Below are 17425 nucleotides of genomic sequence, written 5' to 3' on the forward strand. Positions count from 1 at the left end.
GTCCAATATAGAAATATAAAAATATTCTAATAAATGAACTGAAAAAGTTGGAACGGTGTAGGCCTACCTCTGGTCATGACGTAGCCCTATGATGCGACAGACAACTGTTTCAAACTGCAATGATGGGACAACGGACGATCAACATAAAAAAACTGAAATGATTCCCATGTTTATCAATGGTATCGATTGTCAATATGGCAATAGCTTTGGCAGCGGCCCCTATACCACCTGACCAATGGGGCGCAGCGACTGGCCCTCCATCCGCGTTGCTATATTTATCCGCGCCCTCGCCATAAAAGGACGCGGCCGTCCTCTCAGCATTCCGCCGACCGCCGGTATTATTTCTGATGTGCAGGCCGCTGCCTGTTTTCCGCCACGGCACCTACCTGACGCGTCACCGGAATAACCAACGTAGTGTGAAGTAGTGAGGACGGACGTTGTCGTCATTTGCTGTAAAAATCGGAGTTTGTAACTTAACTTTTTTGCCAGGGTAAGTGTGTCGTTTATATGGCTGATTGTTATTTGTTGCATTTTGTTGTGTTGGACGTGCATTCTGACAAAGTGCTCGGTTGAGTATTATTTGTGTATCTATTGCAGTTGTTTAGGTTAATTAAACTATAGTTAGGCTACTTGAATGTTAAGACCATATCACCTATGCATACAGGTGTAATAATATTTTATTATATTATTTGATCTTTTGAATTCTTGTGTTTGTCTTTACTAAACATGCAAAAGGAAACTTTAATATCAACTTTGGTATTAAAGCAATATGTATAGTTGGCCGACATTTAGGTTTATTAATGCCCCCAAATACTGAGCTTTTCCTTCTCAAAGGGCAGAAAGTCCATCTCCAAGCTTTCACTCGCAAAGGATCAGGTTCACAAAGTAAAAGTCCTGCCATGTTTCAGCTCCTCCCACTGCCCCAGCTGACATCCCTCCTCAGCTGGACCTCTGGGTCGGAGCTCATAAACACAACGTTTGACTCCAAAACCTGGCCCAAAGTTTTACCTTTCATGAGCCAGTAGCAGCCTGACCTCTTAACACCCCCTTATGCCTGCTGTTGACCGCTGGGTAGACTGACACGGTGAGCAGGAGACAGATCCGGCTCCAGGATGCCGGGGTCCCTTCCATTCTACCAGAAGCACCAGCGCCACTACGACCACGACTACCGCAGCTCCGAGACCCAGGCGCTGGTTAGCAAGTACCGCGCTAGCAGCAGAAGCAGTAGCGGCTATCCTGCCCACACCTGCACCAGTGGTGGCTATCCTGCCCACACATGTAACAGTGGCTACGCACCCCACATCTGTACGGGCCACGGCCTGACCAGCGCCAGAACCAGCACCAGCAGGGGGTAAGGAGGAGAGCTCCATCCTTTCATCCCTCCATCCAAGATCATCTTAACCCCCTCCTCCAGGCCAGAAGCCCCTCTTAACTCCCTCTTCAAGGCTGCCGGAACCCAATCCTGAAGCCCCTCTTAACCCCCTGACCTCCACGCTGCTATACCCTGATCACCAGACTGCCGCCCCCTGGTTTCTGGATCCAGCACCCCCTCCCCCTTCATTAAGTCACTCCATCGGATCCTTGGCTGGTTCACCTCCCCCTTGGCATCCCTTATCAAGTAACACCACCCCCAACCCCCCACCCAACCCCCCACCCACACCCCCAACACTCCTGCTTCATTTCATATTCATATCCTTCTTTGAGACCGGAAACCTATCTTTCTTGACCGGCCCCTGAAACCCTGCTAAACGTCGTTGAACCATGCGTGCAAGTCTTCTGCCTGCTGTCTCTAACATCTCTGTCTCGTCGGGTTTGAGGTGCGTCGCTAACCTAGGGTTGTGTCTTGTGTTCTGAGGAGCTGAAGAGGGCCACTATGTGATGACATGCCACTCTGTACAGTGGGACTGAAACAGGAGATTGTGCCGTGCATTCCGCATGGCGTAGCCAACGTCATGATGGCCCCGCTTGGCCAGAGCTCCATGAAGCTACTGAGTTTTTTGGCTACATGGGTCAAGGGTTGTGTTAAGTCATTAGTTTGATGGGACCAGTGGGGTTAGTTTGTTAGTTTGGGGGGAGCCGATTAGGTTCGTCTGTTGGTTTAGGGGGAACCTGTATGCATACACATTTCTTTAAGCAAATAATCAGACTCCTATCTGTTACTGACAAGGAGGTGGTGGTGGTTAGCTAGCTTGCTGGTACAGTGCAGGTGTGGATGGCAGTGGAAATGGGTAACTGTGAGTCCAAGTGCAAACCTGGCCCAAGTGGATAGAACAGCACTGGATGAATGATACTGTACTTTGACTTATATTTTATAAGCGGAATATCTGAAGGCTAAGGTGCAATGTTGTTAACTTGACACTCGGCTATACATCTTGTACATCCATACGATGACCAACAGGACTTGAGCTGGATCGAGATAGAGATTCTGATCTCTTCCTCTCTTCCTCCCTATCGTCCAATCCGCTCTCACCTCTCCTGCCCCCCTATCCTTAGAACCAGGTCCTCCTGACATTAGAACCTACATTCAACCAAGCTGCACCAAGCTCTCTCAAATGACACACACGTGCAAACATGCGTGTGCAAACAGAGAACCACACCGGGATTTGGAGGGTTGGACAGAACTTCTTCAGTCAAATGTAAAAATCTGGAAAGGTTACTTGAATGAACTGAGCGGAGCAGGAGGAACGTTTGGTGTCACTCTATCTGCTGCTTTAATGCATCAGGTTATGTAGTCTGCAGTAGGAGATATGTTGCTGGCAGTGGCATCTCAATCAAAGTAGGGTAGAATCGGAAAGGCAAATCTTCCCTGTGTTGCAGACAAAATTTCCACTGTACTCGAATATATCTAACATGCGTCCACAACTAAAAAAAACAACTCCCTTCACCTGGTGACTCCATAAACCTAAACCCACACTTCATCTAATCCTGGCCTAACCTCCCTCATCTCCAAAAAGATACTTACCTTGTCTGGTTGGTCCAGTAGGCCACCTGCCTCTGATTGAACCACAGACAGACTGACAGACAGACTGACAGGTGTTCTGTGCACCTCAGCCTCACAGCGTCTTCCTACTCTGGGTTGGAGCAGAGCAGCCAGCTGACCAAGAGAGCCAAGGCCACACATCTTGCGGTGGACAGGGAACACCACATCATCGGCTACGTAGTGCCGATCTTCAGGGGCAGGTATCAAAACAACAGCCTCAAACATCTCCCACCATGTGTGTAAGATCTGGGCAGATCCGTAGAATTTGGGGGGGAATGTGCTGGTAATACCCCAGCATACATGCAACTTCTCTTAACATGGCACCTGGACAGTGATGCAAAGGGTGCCTCCAAACCTCAGCCTCTTAAACCTCATTTATAGTGGCTGCACGGTTCATATGTCATTCATATGTTCATATTTGTCACGTGTCCGCACCTCTGCAGTATTGAAGCTCCGAAAGCAGAGTGTACAAACTGAGCGTCAACAGCAATGTTATGGCGAATCGGCAGCTTGAAATGCCACCACCGTGTGTGGCCGGTCCATCACCGCGACTATTAATGGCACTTTTGCCTGTCTCCAAACCATGTCCTAATATTAAGTAGGATAATCTAGTGGTTTGACCCCCATGCCAAACAGTTATATGTCTTAACCACAATGTCCACAGACTAATTGTAGGCATTCTTGAGCAAAATGCCCTCTAACCCAACCTGGTCCTTAAGGACATATCTAAAAAGTAGAAGGTGTCTCCTGGATCTAAATAGCGGTATAACAGTTAATAGTCATACTGTATCATACCTCCTGCCCATGCTCTCCTCTCTGCTCCCCCTCCTACTGGACCTCCTAGTCGGGAGTTTGCTGGTGGTTATTCGGGTGTAGAAGATTCACGCTTGAAGGCGACGTCTGCCTCCATGTGGGGTCAGGATCATTTTACGAGTGGGCTGGAGATGGAGAGGTCAGAGGTCAGCTCCAGGAAGGTGACCATACGCGAATCAGCTGAACGCATCTCCCTCAGCAAAACGGTCAGTGGTGGTGACATCGCAACCCGGTGATGACATCACAACACTGTGATGACATCACAACACCGTGATTTCATGGTGGAGTTCCACCTAGAAGGTTTTCACGTAAATAGAGAGATAATAATGTTGTTTATTGAATACACATGTTTGTGGTTTGTTCAACATTTACAACCTATTTGTTTTAGAATCCATGAAAAATGAAAGTTGTGTGCGAGTCTGCAGTCCAACCATATACCATTAGACGAAGCCGGTTAGATTTGGATACTCTAGGGTTTGGTTCTCAGAGCCAAGAACATGAAAGTCGATATGACAAGGGGTTAGCTTAACTGCTTCTGAGGGAGTCTTTATCTTTAACAGATCCACCACCATGAGTTAGGTTCACCACCAAGGCTTATAAAAACCTAGTTATACTAAGATGCTGTCTCCACTATGCCAAGTAATCCACCATACAGGGCGCGACATACTACACCGTATCCTGTTTCTGGGAATCACAGGAAAATCTTATAAGACCCTGCCCCTAGTCCAAACTCCTGACCACAGTCCCCAGGCCACCAGTGATCCATTCCCCCTCAGTCCTCACCCCTGGCCCCAGTCCACCCCAGTACCTTGTCAGATGAGCGCCCGGGCCTCAGAACATAACCCACACACCCACGTGCCCAGTATCTGGTTATCCATCAAGTATCGTAAATCGTTCACTGTTATTTTTAAATAAACTAAACAGGGGATATTTTTTTTATGGCCTGGTCATTTGCTTGTGCATGAAGCACATGATAGCATCTGTTTATGTGAGGTTATGCTAACGCTAATTCTGAATGTAAATTCCAATGGTTTGGCTAATGCTAACGGGGGATGCTGATGCTAACCGAGATGCTAACGGGAGGTGTCTGCGATGCCGACAGATCTATGAAAACGAGGAACACAGCAAGAGAATGAACAAGGACAGCCTGATGCACGCGCCAGAGTTTGTGATCAAACCACGCTCACACACGGTGTGGGAGAACCAGAGTGTACGCCTACACTGCACCCTAAGCGGATGGCCAAACCCACATGTGGTGTGGTAGGTCTGCCCCACACACGTGCACACGTACCAACACAAACACACACACACACACTTGAATCCATCTACTTTCAGTGCTCCTTGCTTTCTGTCCTTTACCCACCTTTCATTGTCCTTCTCTAGCTTTTCTCTTATGTTTTCTTTGGCCAAGCTTTTAGTCGTTTACTTCAATTCCTCTCTTTGTCCTGTCGGCTATCTGTCTGTCTGCCTGTCTGCCTTCCTCTGCTTTCCACTACAAGGTACAAAAACAATGTGACCATCGACCCCATTGCCCACCCGGGCAAATATAAGATAGAGAGCAGCTACAGTGTCCACTCCCTGGAGATTGACAGGTAGGTCCTCCTAGTCCACCTTAGACCCAATAGATGATCAGATGATCAGAATCATCTGAGTTTGGATTATGATGTCTTTTCCTGGACTTTAGAGTAGCTCCTAATTTTCGTGTTTGTTCGGATAGTTTTGATCATGAGAACTATTTCATGATTGAAAAAAAAGTCCAAAAAACATGGCTTTTGTTTGAATTATACGTTAGCATAATGAACACACACTATGATAAACATGAACACGTGTGTGTGTTTGCATTCAACACAGTGTGTTTAGTCTACATGTGTCAACAGAGTGTGAGAGGTACTCCCTCCCAGACACGGGCTGTTGAGAACACACACCCCAGGGACGGCTCTGTTCTTGGCCCGGCTCAATCGGACACTCCAGATAACAACAGGAATAGTCTAGAATGCAGCGCAGGAGTCCGCTGGCCTCAGCCAGTCGCCCCTGCGGGTTATTTTAGATCTCCGACCCGAGCTGAGGGTCTCACTGGGCTTCTGATGCTGCTGCTAACTCAAACACACACACATAATGAGCTGGTGGTAGACGCCAGGGGGGCTTTTAATGTGAAGAGACCTTCAGCACCTGGCACTCATGACATCATGAGAGCTGTCTATTTAATCTCCTGGTATTCCTGGCCCAGGGTAATGGAACGTTCTACCGGGACGGGGGGGGTGGGGGGGGTGGGGGCGGGGGGCATAGCTGGTTTGGTTTACCGGTTCATAGGGGGGAGGGGGTAGAGGAGGGTGGGGGGTGGGAGACGCGTGTCTCAGTTGCTGATTCGGTTTGGACATGGTGGACGTTACAGTTACAGGTTTAGTTGAGATCAGCATTCCCGAATTTCCCATCTGCGATTAATAAAGTACATATTTTCTTATATAAACATAGTGGATATTTAGTGTTGAGTTACAGGCATGGGCATAGATTAATTTCTGAGTGGATAATTCAATAATTGGTCAAGATATATTTGATAGAAACGACCCCACCTTCGAATTAATTTGCACATACACGTTTTAAAGGTTTTGTTTTATGTCCCTCCTATGTATCCTGCTCAGTGGTCTGAACAGTTGGAAATATAATTGGTGCATTCGACCTCTAAGCCTAATTTACATAGAATTAATAGTGCTGTATTTGTGGATGTGTGGCACTGTTATAGAGGTAAATATGTATAGTGAAGACCTCAAAGCGCTTCATTAATATATATTTTAAGAAACCATTAATTGCTTAATGCCATGTCTGTTACAGCAGATCATATGATACACATTGGTGATATTACTGAATTGCCCTCCAGAAAATAAAAAATGCCATGTTTGTAGTCCCCACCTTATTTTTAATGAGATCTGACCCCTTAGCTACAGGTAGTGTTCAAACTAAAGTTCAGTTAAAGTTTAAACATGGCGCATGTTGTTCTTCCAGATGTGATTTCGACGACACGGCGCAGTACCACGTGTCTGCCATGAACGCAAAGGGGGAGCAGTCTGCTTACGCCTCGGTTGTGGTCAAGAGTACGTTTCATCACAAGATGTACAGCTAGATGGCTAGCTAGCACACAGACACGTTCAGTACATTGAGTCATTTAGCAGTGGCTTTTATGCTTACAATTTAGACATTTCATCCAAGCATTTAGCGCAATTTAACGATTGCATGCAATCAAAATTGGAGTAGCTTCTAAGAAAGTGTAGTAGTGCACCATCTTAATAGAAAATGCTATACAAATGGAATTAAAATGTGTATTTTATGAATAAATACAAGTTACGTTTATCTGTAATTATGTTTCAAAGGGTTGCTAAAGTGTAAAATTGTAATAGTCACATTGTACTGAAGCAGTTGCCAATATCAAGAGTGCTAAATATCGGAGAAAGTAATTGAAAACATTGTAGGTTAGTGAGTGTCATAACGACTAACTTTTTTAAAATTAATTATTAATTGATAACCAAATTATTTTCCTTTATTTCAGGATTTAAAGGAGAAATGGACACGTCAGCACCTTCACCCAGACGTAAGAGGAAATATGAAATGTGTATTAAACATAAATCTGAAAGGTCTATTTTGTAATGTGTTTTAACATGCATTGTTTATCGATTGTTTTTTTAATCTATTATTTTTTACACATACTAGCACTTTAATGCCTGGACCCTCTGTGGGCCATGGATGACTCATAAATACATCCATGTTGGACTACTCGGGATGGTGGTGAAGGTGTAGATTTTTGGGAGTGTGTGAGGGTGCTGGTAGTGTTGGTGGTGCTGGCGATGTGGTCAGGTTGGTGGGGCTATTATTGTCGTGATGGAGATGGGATGTGTGTTTGGTTTGGGTTGGTTGGGATGATGATGGAGTTTGTGGTGGAGATGGTGATAATGATGTGATTGTGGTAATGGTGAAGTTATGGTGTTGAGGGGTAGTGATGTGATTGTGGTAATGGTAATGTTATGGTGTTGAGGGGTAGTGATGTGACTGTGGTAATGTTATGGTGTTGAGGGGTAGTGATGTGATTGTGGTAATGTTATGGTGTTGAGGGGTAGTGATGTGACTGTGGTAATGTTATGGTGTTGAGGGGTAGTGATGTGATTGTGGTAATGTTATGGTGTTGAGGGGTAGTGATGTGATTGTGGTAATGGTGAAGTTATGGTGTTGAGGGGTAGTCATGTGATTGTGGTAATGTTATGGTGTTGAGGGGTAGTGATGTGATTGTGGTAATGGTGAAGTTATGGTGTTGAGGGGTAGTCATGTGATTGTGGTAATGTTATGGTGTTGAGGGGTAGTGATGTGATTGTGGTAATGGTAATGTTATGGTGTTGAGGGGTAGTCATGTGATTGTGGTAATGTTATGGTGTTGAGGGGTAGTGATGTGACTGTGGTAATGTTATGGTGTTGAGGGGTAGTGATGTGATTGTGGTAATGTTATGGTGTTGAGGGGTAGTGATGTGATTGTGGTAATGTTATGGTGTTGAGGGGTAGTGATGTGATTGTGATTGTGGTAATGTTATGGTGTTGAGGGGTAGTGATGTGACTGTGGTAATGTTATGGTGTTGAGGGGTAGTGATGTGATTGTGGTAATGTTATGGTGTTGAGGGGTAGTGATGTGACTGTGGTAATGTTATGGTGTTGAGGGGTAGTGATGTGACTGTGGTAATGTTATGGTGTTGAGGGGTAGTGATGTGACTGTGGTAATGTTATGGTGTTGAGGGGTAGTGATGTGACTGTGGTAATGGTAATGTTATGATATAATGATATGATGGTGTTTTTGGTAGAGTGGTGGGTGTGATTATGATGTGATAATGGTGGTAAGGGTAATGTTGTGATGGTGTGTGTGATAATGGTGGTGTAAGGGTAATGTTGTGATGGTGTGTTGGGGGCGTTGATGGTGGAGGTGGAGGTAGTAGTGTTGATGATGTGCGGGTCATGGTGTGATGGTGTTGATGGTGGAGTAATGTTGTGAGTGTGGTGGTGTGGTGTTGATGGTGTAGTGATGGTGTGAGTGGGGTGTTGAGGGTGATGGTGCTATAGTGCTGGTGTTGGCTGGTGGTGTCTTGGTGGTGGTGTGGTGATTATTGTGTTATAGTGGTATGGTGGTGGTGTGCTGGTGTTGGGTAGTGGTGGGATGGTGGTGGTGTATTGGTGTTGGGTGTTGGTGTGGTGATTATGGTGTTCTAGTGTGATGGTGGTGGTGTATTGGTGTTGGGTGTTGGTGTGGTGATTATGGTGTTCTAGTGTGATGGTGGTGGTGCTGGTGGTGGTGTGATGGTGTTTTGTGGTGGTTTGATGGTGGGATGGTGTTAGGTGTTTGTATGACATTGTTGGGTGAGGGTCTACTTGTGCTTCAGCTCTAACACCAGTTCTGTTCCTCTTGTTGCGGCGGGCGACCCAGGGTCCTATCCACGAGGTAACGAGACCCCGGGGTCTCCTCTCCTAGTTAGATGTTGTTGGTGCAGTCACTGCTTGTGTGGCACCGCATGCTCACGATCATCATCATCTTCATCATCATCATACCTTGAGTCTCTGTTACCGGTCTCTCCTCTACTAGAGTACTTTCTGATTCCTTCACTTCATGTCGTCTTCATTTTCATGTTTGGCTGTATGGGAGAAAGGATTTCTCCTGTTGGGGTTTGGGTGTGATGTGTGTGTGTCAGCTGTCCCTCTCCTACCCTCAGTGCAACACACATCTGTGTTGTTCTCGTTCACCACTTCCCTCCTTTGCCCATCTCTCAGTCTCTAGGGTCTGTCTCCGGCGATAATGGTTTTCATTAAAGAACTAATGAAAGTGAAAGTGTGATAAATCACTAGAACTTACCCTGTTGTCCATTAAGCTAGACAGCCCGTTCACAAGCTAAAGACGCTAAAGCGTTTGCTGTTTAAAGGGGGACCATCACACAAGTAATGTTGTCTCTGCGGTCTGCCACATCAGCTCCCTTTCCGTGAAAACGGGAACGAGAAAAGGCCGACCACTGACGTCAACGGTCCAACATCTCTGTGATTTATTTTCTCGCAAAAACAGAGTTCATGTGGCAGTCTGCGTTTCACAACACGCGGATGAAGCAGTGTTCCAGCGTGTGACTCCTCCCCTTTAACGATCCAAAAGCATGCATGCGTCCCTCCACCTCCTCCCCATGCCTCCACTGATCCAAACATCTCCGTCCCCCCAGTGGGCCAGGTGTCTGAGTACGGCATCACCTTTAAGACCCACATCGTGGACACGTTTGGCGTCTCCTTCGGCCGGGAGGGCGAGACCATGAGCCTGGGCTGCACGGTCATCATCCACCCCAACCTGGAGCGCTACCAGCCCGGCGTGGAGTGGTACCGCGACGGTGAGGAGGCTGCACGACCTTGCCCATGGGTGCTCAGGTTAGGAGTGTAACAAAGGGACCGGCTGTAGTCCTGACAAAGCACTCCCAATGTAAGAGCACTGTGACGTCCTGCGGCCCTGCGGTCATTTGGTTTGGCCTCTTATTCTTGGGGTTGCTGGTTCGAGGCCCGGCTACGTAGCGGCGTGGGCGTCAGCAAACTGTCACATTAGACCAAACCAGTCAAACAATTTCATATAAGTGATCATATTGATAGTCTCATTGCGTTTGGCATCATTATACCGATGACATCCACATATTTGTTGATTGAATTAGCTGACATCATCACATTGATGACATCGTTGTATTGACATTGAGTGTGTTTACGCCATCACGTTGTCATTGAGTCTGCTGACATCCCGTTGATCTCCGTCCCGGCGGCCAGACGTGCTGCTGGCGCCCAGCAAGTGGCATCAGATGCACTGGAGCGGCGACCGCGCCACCCTGACCCTCACGCACCTCAACAAGGAGGACGAGGGCCTGTACACCCTCCGCGTCACCACCAAGTCCGGATACGAGACCTACTCTGCCTACGTCTTTGTCAGAGGTGAGCAGTCGCGGCCGCCTCCAAAAACTAAACCCCCATCATGCCCTCCCCCACACGGAGCAGCAGACACTGGCGGGGAACAAGGCATTCAGTATTGATTTACGCTAAAGAGAAGCAACCATCTGTCGTCTCATGACCCATTTGGGATGATGGATTCCTCTCAGACCCGGTGTCACAAGATAAAGACGAGGTTGAAAGATATGACCGTTCAGTAACTTGTTAATTACTCTCCAGTATCTGAAAAATGACAGAATGAATCGTACGAAGCCACATTGTGCTGTCAAATGTCAAATTTGACCCACTCTTACAGATATGTCTCAAACATCTTTATATATTGTTCTCCGGAATTGTCCATCGTTAAATATGTGTTAAATATGTGCATCGTTAAATATGTTTAGTGTTGGCCAAAGTTTTTCATTCCCTCGATAAATACTTGGTGACTTTGATCAAGCACCCAGTGTCAACCAAACACCTCCTGTGCCACCATATAACTATAATAATAAATGCGAACATGTTTGAATGGGCGAGGGCCTTAAAATGGATGCCAACAAAGTCTTTGGAAAGCCACACTCAGCTGCCACAGGTTGACATTAATATGGTTGATGCAGCCGTCCCTCTGTCGCCTGTCTTCCGGCCTACTGCTGCTATTGTATGCTGATGACCTGATATGTTACTGCTTTGGACCAGGCACATGGACCATGTGTTGTGTGAATAGTATTGAAGGTTGGAGCGACACAAAGCCCCTGCCCCTGCTGCAGAGGTCAGGGTCAGCCAGTAGAAGTGGTGTAGAAAAAGATGGGGCTATTCCCAGAGGGCTCAGCCGGGGCCTTGCGGTAAACAAAGCAGGATTCCACTCGTATCTCTGATTAGAGTGGAGATACTGTAGCTCAATATAGTCTCCATCACCTATGGGCATAGTTTAGCCATGAGTCAGCTGGCCTTTTAAACTAGACAATGTTTTAAAGTAGTTAGCAAACGTTGTAAAGTTGTCCTTTTTTAATTGGTTGTTTAAATCAGCCAGCTATTGTTTTAAAATAGCCAGTGTTTTAACTACTTAGCTTCAAGTGTTTTAAAATAGCAGTGCAGCAGTGTAATAATGCTGTCCTGTATTGAATATACAATACAAAACCATAATACGGTAGTTTAATTTAACCCTTATGCTGCCTGATAGATTGGGATGCTGAGGGGTGCTGCATATTTTGCAGTATTGAAGTAATATTACATTTGGTTACACAGCCTTTTTTAAAACTCAATTCCGATGAGTCAATTAGGGCATTCTACAGTCTGTTATTTCTTCATAGCAGGGCGCTTCTATGAATAACTGGCCGTTGCTATGGGGGCTATTTCCAACTATATATTTTAGTAAGTAGCCATGTTATTACCGGGACTATGTACCTTCAGGGTATTTCAGGACCCCTCCGCTTCTTGTCGGGGTCCTGCTTCACCCTTTCAGGGTGTGTTTTTTAATAAAGGCCGGCTCGTTGTACATTATCCCGTACATTACTTAACAATACTTTGTATACGACCGGCCAGATGCGGATGCGGAGGTGGAAGGGGCCCCTGGGGCCCCCCTGGACGTGCGCTGTCTGGACGCCAACAAAGATTACGTCATTGTCTCCTGGAAGCAGCCGGCGGTGGACGGAGGGAACTCCATCCTGGGATACTTTGTGGACAGGTGAGTCGCTCATTAGCATACAGGGGAGTTGCTTGTAAGTGTACAAGTGAGTCGCTCGTTAGCGTACAAGTTAGTCGCTCGTTAGCGTGATACAGGTGAGTCTCTCGTTAGCGTACAAGTTAGTCGCTTGTTAGCGTGATACAGGTGAGTCTCTCGTTAGCGTACAAGTGGGTCGCTCGTTAGCGTGATACAGGTGAGTCTCTCGTTAGCGTACAAGTTAGTCGCTCGTTAGTGTGATACAGGTGAGTCTCTCGTTAGCGTACAAGTTAGTCGCTCGTTAGCGTACAAGTGAGTTGCTCGTTAGCGTGATACAGGTGAGTCTCTCGTTAGCGTACAAGTTAGTCGCTCGTTAGCGTGATACAGGTGAGTCTCTCGTTAGCGTACAAGTTAGTCGCTCGTTAGCGTGATACAGGTGAGTCGCTCGTTAGTGTACAAGTGAGCCGCTCATTTGCATGCAGACGGGTAAGTCATTATCTTGAGCTAGTAAGTTAGAGATAGCAATGTTTTATATATGAATGGACATTGCCTGCCCTCACAAGAACTGCCCAAATCAGGCAAAAAAAGTTATTTTAATCCAACCATCCTGGAACCCCGAGACATATCCTGTGTTTGTTTTAAGAAATTGTATCTTAGGGGAGGATTTACGGACTCAAAACAACAGCTGTGACCCCATGGCTACAGGTCATCACTCACTTACACCTACCATCTGGAATACACAAGGCCTTTGTCTGGACAGTTCATCACTCACTGACACCTACCAACTGGAATCCATAAGACATTTGTCTGGAACAGTTTAGGCCCCACTGGCCACTGGAAGGCACTGAGGGGCCTGAGGGTACGAACAGACAAACTGAGAATTAGATTTCATAATAAATACTATTTAACTGGCTAGTTTAATGCATACAACAAATTCAATACAATGGAGAGGTGAGACAGCCCTTTAGGGCTATCCGTGATACTTAACGTGTTACGGATGAAATCTAAACCAACCTATAGAGCACGCCCTGCGGTCCTCGACTGTATTAGGAATCCAGGGTGTTCTATCACCATAGCAACGTGACCGTTGTCCGGGTCTGACCATGTACCTGTTGGTCGCTCTCCAGGTGTGAGGTTGGAACCAACCACTGGATCCAGTGCAACGACACCCCCGTCAAGTTCGCCCGCCTCCCCGTCACCGGGCTGGTGGAGGGGCGGTCCTACGCCTTCCGCGTGCGGGCCGTCAACAAGAGCGGCATGAGCCGCCCGTCACGCACCTCTGAACCCGTGGCCGCCGTGGACGCCGCCGACCGCGCCCGCATGAGAGGTAGGAACACGTGATGAGGGGTCCGGAGGATATGAAGATATCGATGCAGGGACATTTGGATACTGTAAATAAGTTAATGTCACTATTATAGCAGGTTTGCAAGCATCATTAGCTCTCGATCGTTTGAACAAGTGATGACATCCTGTGTTTGTGTTTATCGTAGGAACCTCGGCCCCCGTGACTGGTCAGATCATCGTGACGGAGGAGGAGCCAGCAGGTAGCCTAGCGTCCTGTTAGCATCACAGCGGAATCCAGCTGGTCTGGGATATCGGAAAAAATATTATCACGATAACCATTGGGGAGTTTACACAATATTGATAAATGTCCAGAGAGCTTTCCTTCTGACTCATGACTCATATTTTATTATTTTCAGGGCACACACTGGGTATCACGATAAATCGACCTTACATTGCACTAGCATCATGCTAACATCATCCTCCTTGAGTTCAATGTTGGCCAATAATCCTCTGACCTATGACCCCCTATCAGAGGGCGTGGTTCCCGGGAAACCCCTTGAGCTGGAGGTGACCGAGGCGACCAAGAACTACGTGGTCCTGAGCTGGAAGCCCCCTGGAGAGAGAGGTCACGAGGGCATCATGTACTACGTGGAGAAGGTGAGCCACAACCTTCTTACTCAGCTCATGCTCTGGTGTCCTGGTAACCCCTCTGGGTTCTGGTTCCCATGCCCTTCTAAAGCCTGTGTGTGTGTGTGTGTGTGTGTGTGTGTGTGTGTGTGTGTGTGTGTGTGTGTGTGTGTGTGTGTGTGTGTGTGTGTGTGTGTGTGTGTGTGTGTGTGTGTGTGTGTGTGTGTGTGTGTGTGTGTGTCTCAGTGTGTGTCCGGGACGGACAGCTGGCAGAGGGTGAACACAGAGATCCCGGTGAAGTCCCCCCGCTTCGCGCTGTTCGACCTGGCCGAGGGGAAGTCCTACAGCTTCAGGGTTCGCTGCTGCAACTCAGCCGGGGTGGGGGAGCCGTCCCCCCCCACCGAGGCCACCACCGTGGGAGACAAGCTGGGTGAGGATACTCACACAATACACACACACACACCGCACACACACACACACACACACACACACACACACACACACACACACACACACACACACACACACACACACACACACACACATACATTGTATTAAGGAATGATCAGACTACGGTCATCTCTTAAAGTAAGATTACTGATTGGTGACTGATTAAGATCATTTAAATCATGTAAGTGTACCGACCGTAGTTTGAAGGCTGTTTTTAGTCTAGAGTCAGCTGAGCGTGTCCGTGGTGGTCTCCAGATGTCCCAGCCGCCCCAGAGCGTGTGGTGGCGACCAGGAACACAGCCACGTCGGTGGTGGTCTCCTGGGAGAAGTCCCGCCATGCCAAGGACCTGGTGGGCTACTACATAGAGACCAGCGTGGTGGGCAGCGACACCTGGGAACCCTGCAACAACAAGCCTGTACCAGGGTCCAGGTAAACTACATGTTTGCCTTCTCTCCAGGTTCATCATCTTGTTTTCATTGTGTCCTTCCACGGGTACCTCACTATGTTTTCCCGCTCTCTCCAGGATCCTCAACTTTGTTTCTCTCTCTCCAGGTTCCTATTAGCTCCTCCTCTTGTTTTCGCTTTCTCTCTCCAGGTTCCTGTTGGCTCCTCCCCTTGTTTTGCCTCTTTCTCTTCAGGTTCCTTTTGGCTCCTCCCCTTGATTTCCCTCTCTGTCTCCAGGTTCCTGCTGGCTCCTCCCCTTTTCCCCCTCTCCAGGTTTCTGTTGGCTCCTCACCATGATTTCATTTTTTCTCCAGGTTCGTGTGCCATGGCCTGGTGACCGGCGAGACCTACGTGTTCAAAGTGAGAGCGGTGAACGCTGCTGGTATTAGCATGAGCTCTCAGGAGTCTGAGCCAGTCCTGGTCAAGGCCGCTATTGGTGGGTGGAAGAGATAAGGCCCTCCCTTCTTTCATTTTTTTTTACTTCATAGACCAATCACTGTCCAGGATGTTTGAGGATTCATCTTGTTGTCATGCAGTGCATACATTATCAGTGAATACTAAGTAGATGAGGATTGTTAATTAGATGGATTTCATGTAGAGCTAAAAGAGAGGCTAGAATGTGTTCCTCTTCCCATCTGCGTCTACATCACCTACTCTGTTTCCCATGATTCCACTGCGTCATCCAATCACACTGCGAGGCCCGGTCACATGCTCCCTCCACCCCCCCGCTCCACCCCCAACCCCACCGCTGCTCGAGTCTTGTACACGTCCTCTAAATTGGGTCATCGAGATCCAACTCAGCAGGTGTTGCAAACCAGGCTGTCTCTCGTTCCCATGGTTAGAACCACCTCAATACCAGCCCCCTGCCACCCACCTTTGTATCCACCATCCACCTCCCTCTCCTCCACCCCACTTTCCTCCACCTCTCCTGGGCACGACATGTGTCGACCACCCCCTGACCTGGTGCTACAGGTACCCTCCACTCACCCTGCACACACACACCCCCATCACCCCCGCCGCAACCAGCATCTGCATGGTGTCTCAAACCCTGTCTCCTCTTGCTGTAGCATTTATTTGAATGCTACTTGATTCATTTCTAAATCCGACAAATTCATTGATTTATACGGAGAAGCGTATGACATTATTGAGGGAAAATGTATTGGCCTTTTTTCCCGTGATGACAAAATATGTATCTCCTAATTACGAGGCACACAAAGCCACACAAAGCCTGTGCACATATTCCACATCCCTGCCATAGCTCACTTGCACGCGTATGTTACCTAACACGCTACAGTCCTCCTCCTCCTCCTAACTCACAGATGTCACCTGTCGGCCATCTTGTCTTCATTGACCAACTGTCAGTCAGATGAAGACAACAAATACTGTATCTAAACGTAAATGTTGTTAATATTGTTGTTAGTGTTAATATAGAGACAAAGGTTTTGTAGCCAAGAGTATGTTCTGTCTGTTCTATCTACCTGTTTCTGTTTCTGTCAATATCTTCCTGTCTCTTCTGTTTCTGTGTCTGTTCAAATGTGTGGGGTCAGAACGGACCCTGTGCTCAACTAAAATCGGCTCTTCTGCTCTTCTCCGCTAACTCCTGTAGGGGGCGGCATTCCTCACGGTGTGTTGCCGGAAATGGGGCCGGGAGGGAACAGGGGCGGACTAACCCAGCACGGGCCACGCTGGACGGACACGCATGACACTGTCCAGCCCCCCGCTGACACTACCATGCTAAGGGGCAACGCTCTGACTGACACGCCCACGCCCACGGCTAAAGCCGAGGCGAGCGTCGCGGCTAATGCTAAGGCTAATGCTAACTCAGTTGAGTCCCAATATCCCGCCACTAAGAGTCCAAACAAAGGCGCAAAGCGAGGCAGCGTCTCTTGGGCCCCCGAACTGGAGTCGGGATCAGGTTCAGTATCAGACGTGGTCTCAAACACGCCCCTAGCGGCGCCCATAACGGCGCCCATAACGGCTCCAATAACGGCGGCCATAACGCCGCCAATAACGGCGCTCATAACCCCGCCCCTAGCCCCAGCCTGCAATGGTGAGGAAGAGGCCATAGGGGGCAGCAGAGAGCCGTTAGAAAAGCGTAAGTTCTCTGTAGACGCCACGGCACAAAGACCCAGGAGAGACTCGACAGGTGAGGACTGGTCAGAGATGAAGAGACATCCCACACAGCACACACACAAAAAACGTT

At 47.8% G+C, this 17425-nt stretch overlaps 1 protein-coding gene across 10 annotated transcripts in view; it reads left to right on the forward strand.

Moving 5' to 3' along the window:
* The first annotated feature begins 303 nt into the window (after positions 1–303).
* Positions 304–17425, forward strand: part of myom1b (myomesin 1b) — a 29567-nt gene continuing 12445 nt past the window's right edge. For 2 of the 10 annotated variants that reach the window (XM_030348744.1, XM_030348747.1), the window contains exons 1-19: positions 304–490; positions 909–1351; positions 3052–3180; positions 3825–3999; positions 4896–5053; positions 5293–5385; positions 6794–6882; positions 7335–7376; positions 9246–9260; positions 10021–10182; positions 10604–10765; positions 12299–12440; positions 13544–13743; positions 13907–13960; positions 14233–14357; positions 14574–14757; positions 15033–15207; positions 15537–15658; positions 16829–17368. In XM_030348744.1, the coding sequence (XP_030204604.1) occupies positions 1113–1351; positions 3052–3180; positions 3825–3999; positions 4896–5053; positions 5293–5385; positions 6794–6882; positions 7335–7376; positions 9246–9260; positions 10021–10182; positions 10604–10765; positions 12299–12440; positions 13544–13743; positions 13907–13960; positions 14233–14357; positions 14574–14757; positions 15033–15207; positions 15537–15658; positions 16829–17368 (2806 nt within the window). In that variant the 5' untranslated portion in view covers positions 304–490; positions 909–1112. The remainder of the gene's footprint in view (positions 491–908; positions 1352–3051; positions 3181–3824; positions 4000–4895; positions 5054–5292; positions 5386–6793; positions 6883–7334; positions 7377–9245; positions 9261–10020; positions 10183–10603; positions 10766–12298; positions 12441–13543; positions 13744–13906; positions 13961–14232; positions 14358–14573; positions 14758–15032; positions 15208–15536; positions 15659–16828; positions 17369–17425) is intronic. The other 8 variants (XM_030348745.1, XM_030348746.1, XM_030348753.1 and 5 more) reach the window with 8 other exon arrangements.

This window comes from Gadus morhua, chromosome 23 (assembly GCF_902167405.1).
Source record: "Gadus morhua chromosome 23, gadMor3.0, whole genome shotgun sequence".
Lineage (NCBI taxonomy): Eukaryota > Metazoa > Chordata > Actinopteri > Gadiformes > Gadidae > Gadus > Gadus morhua.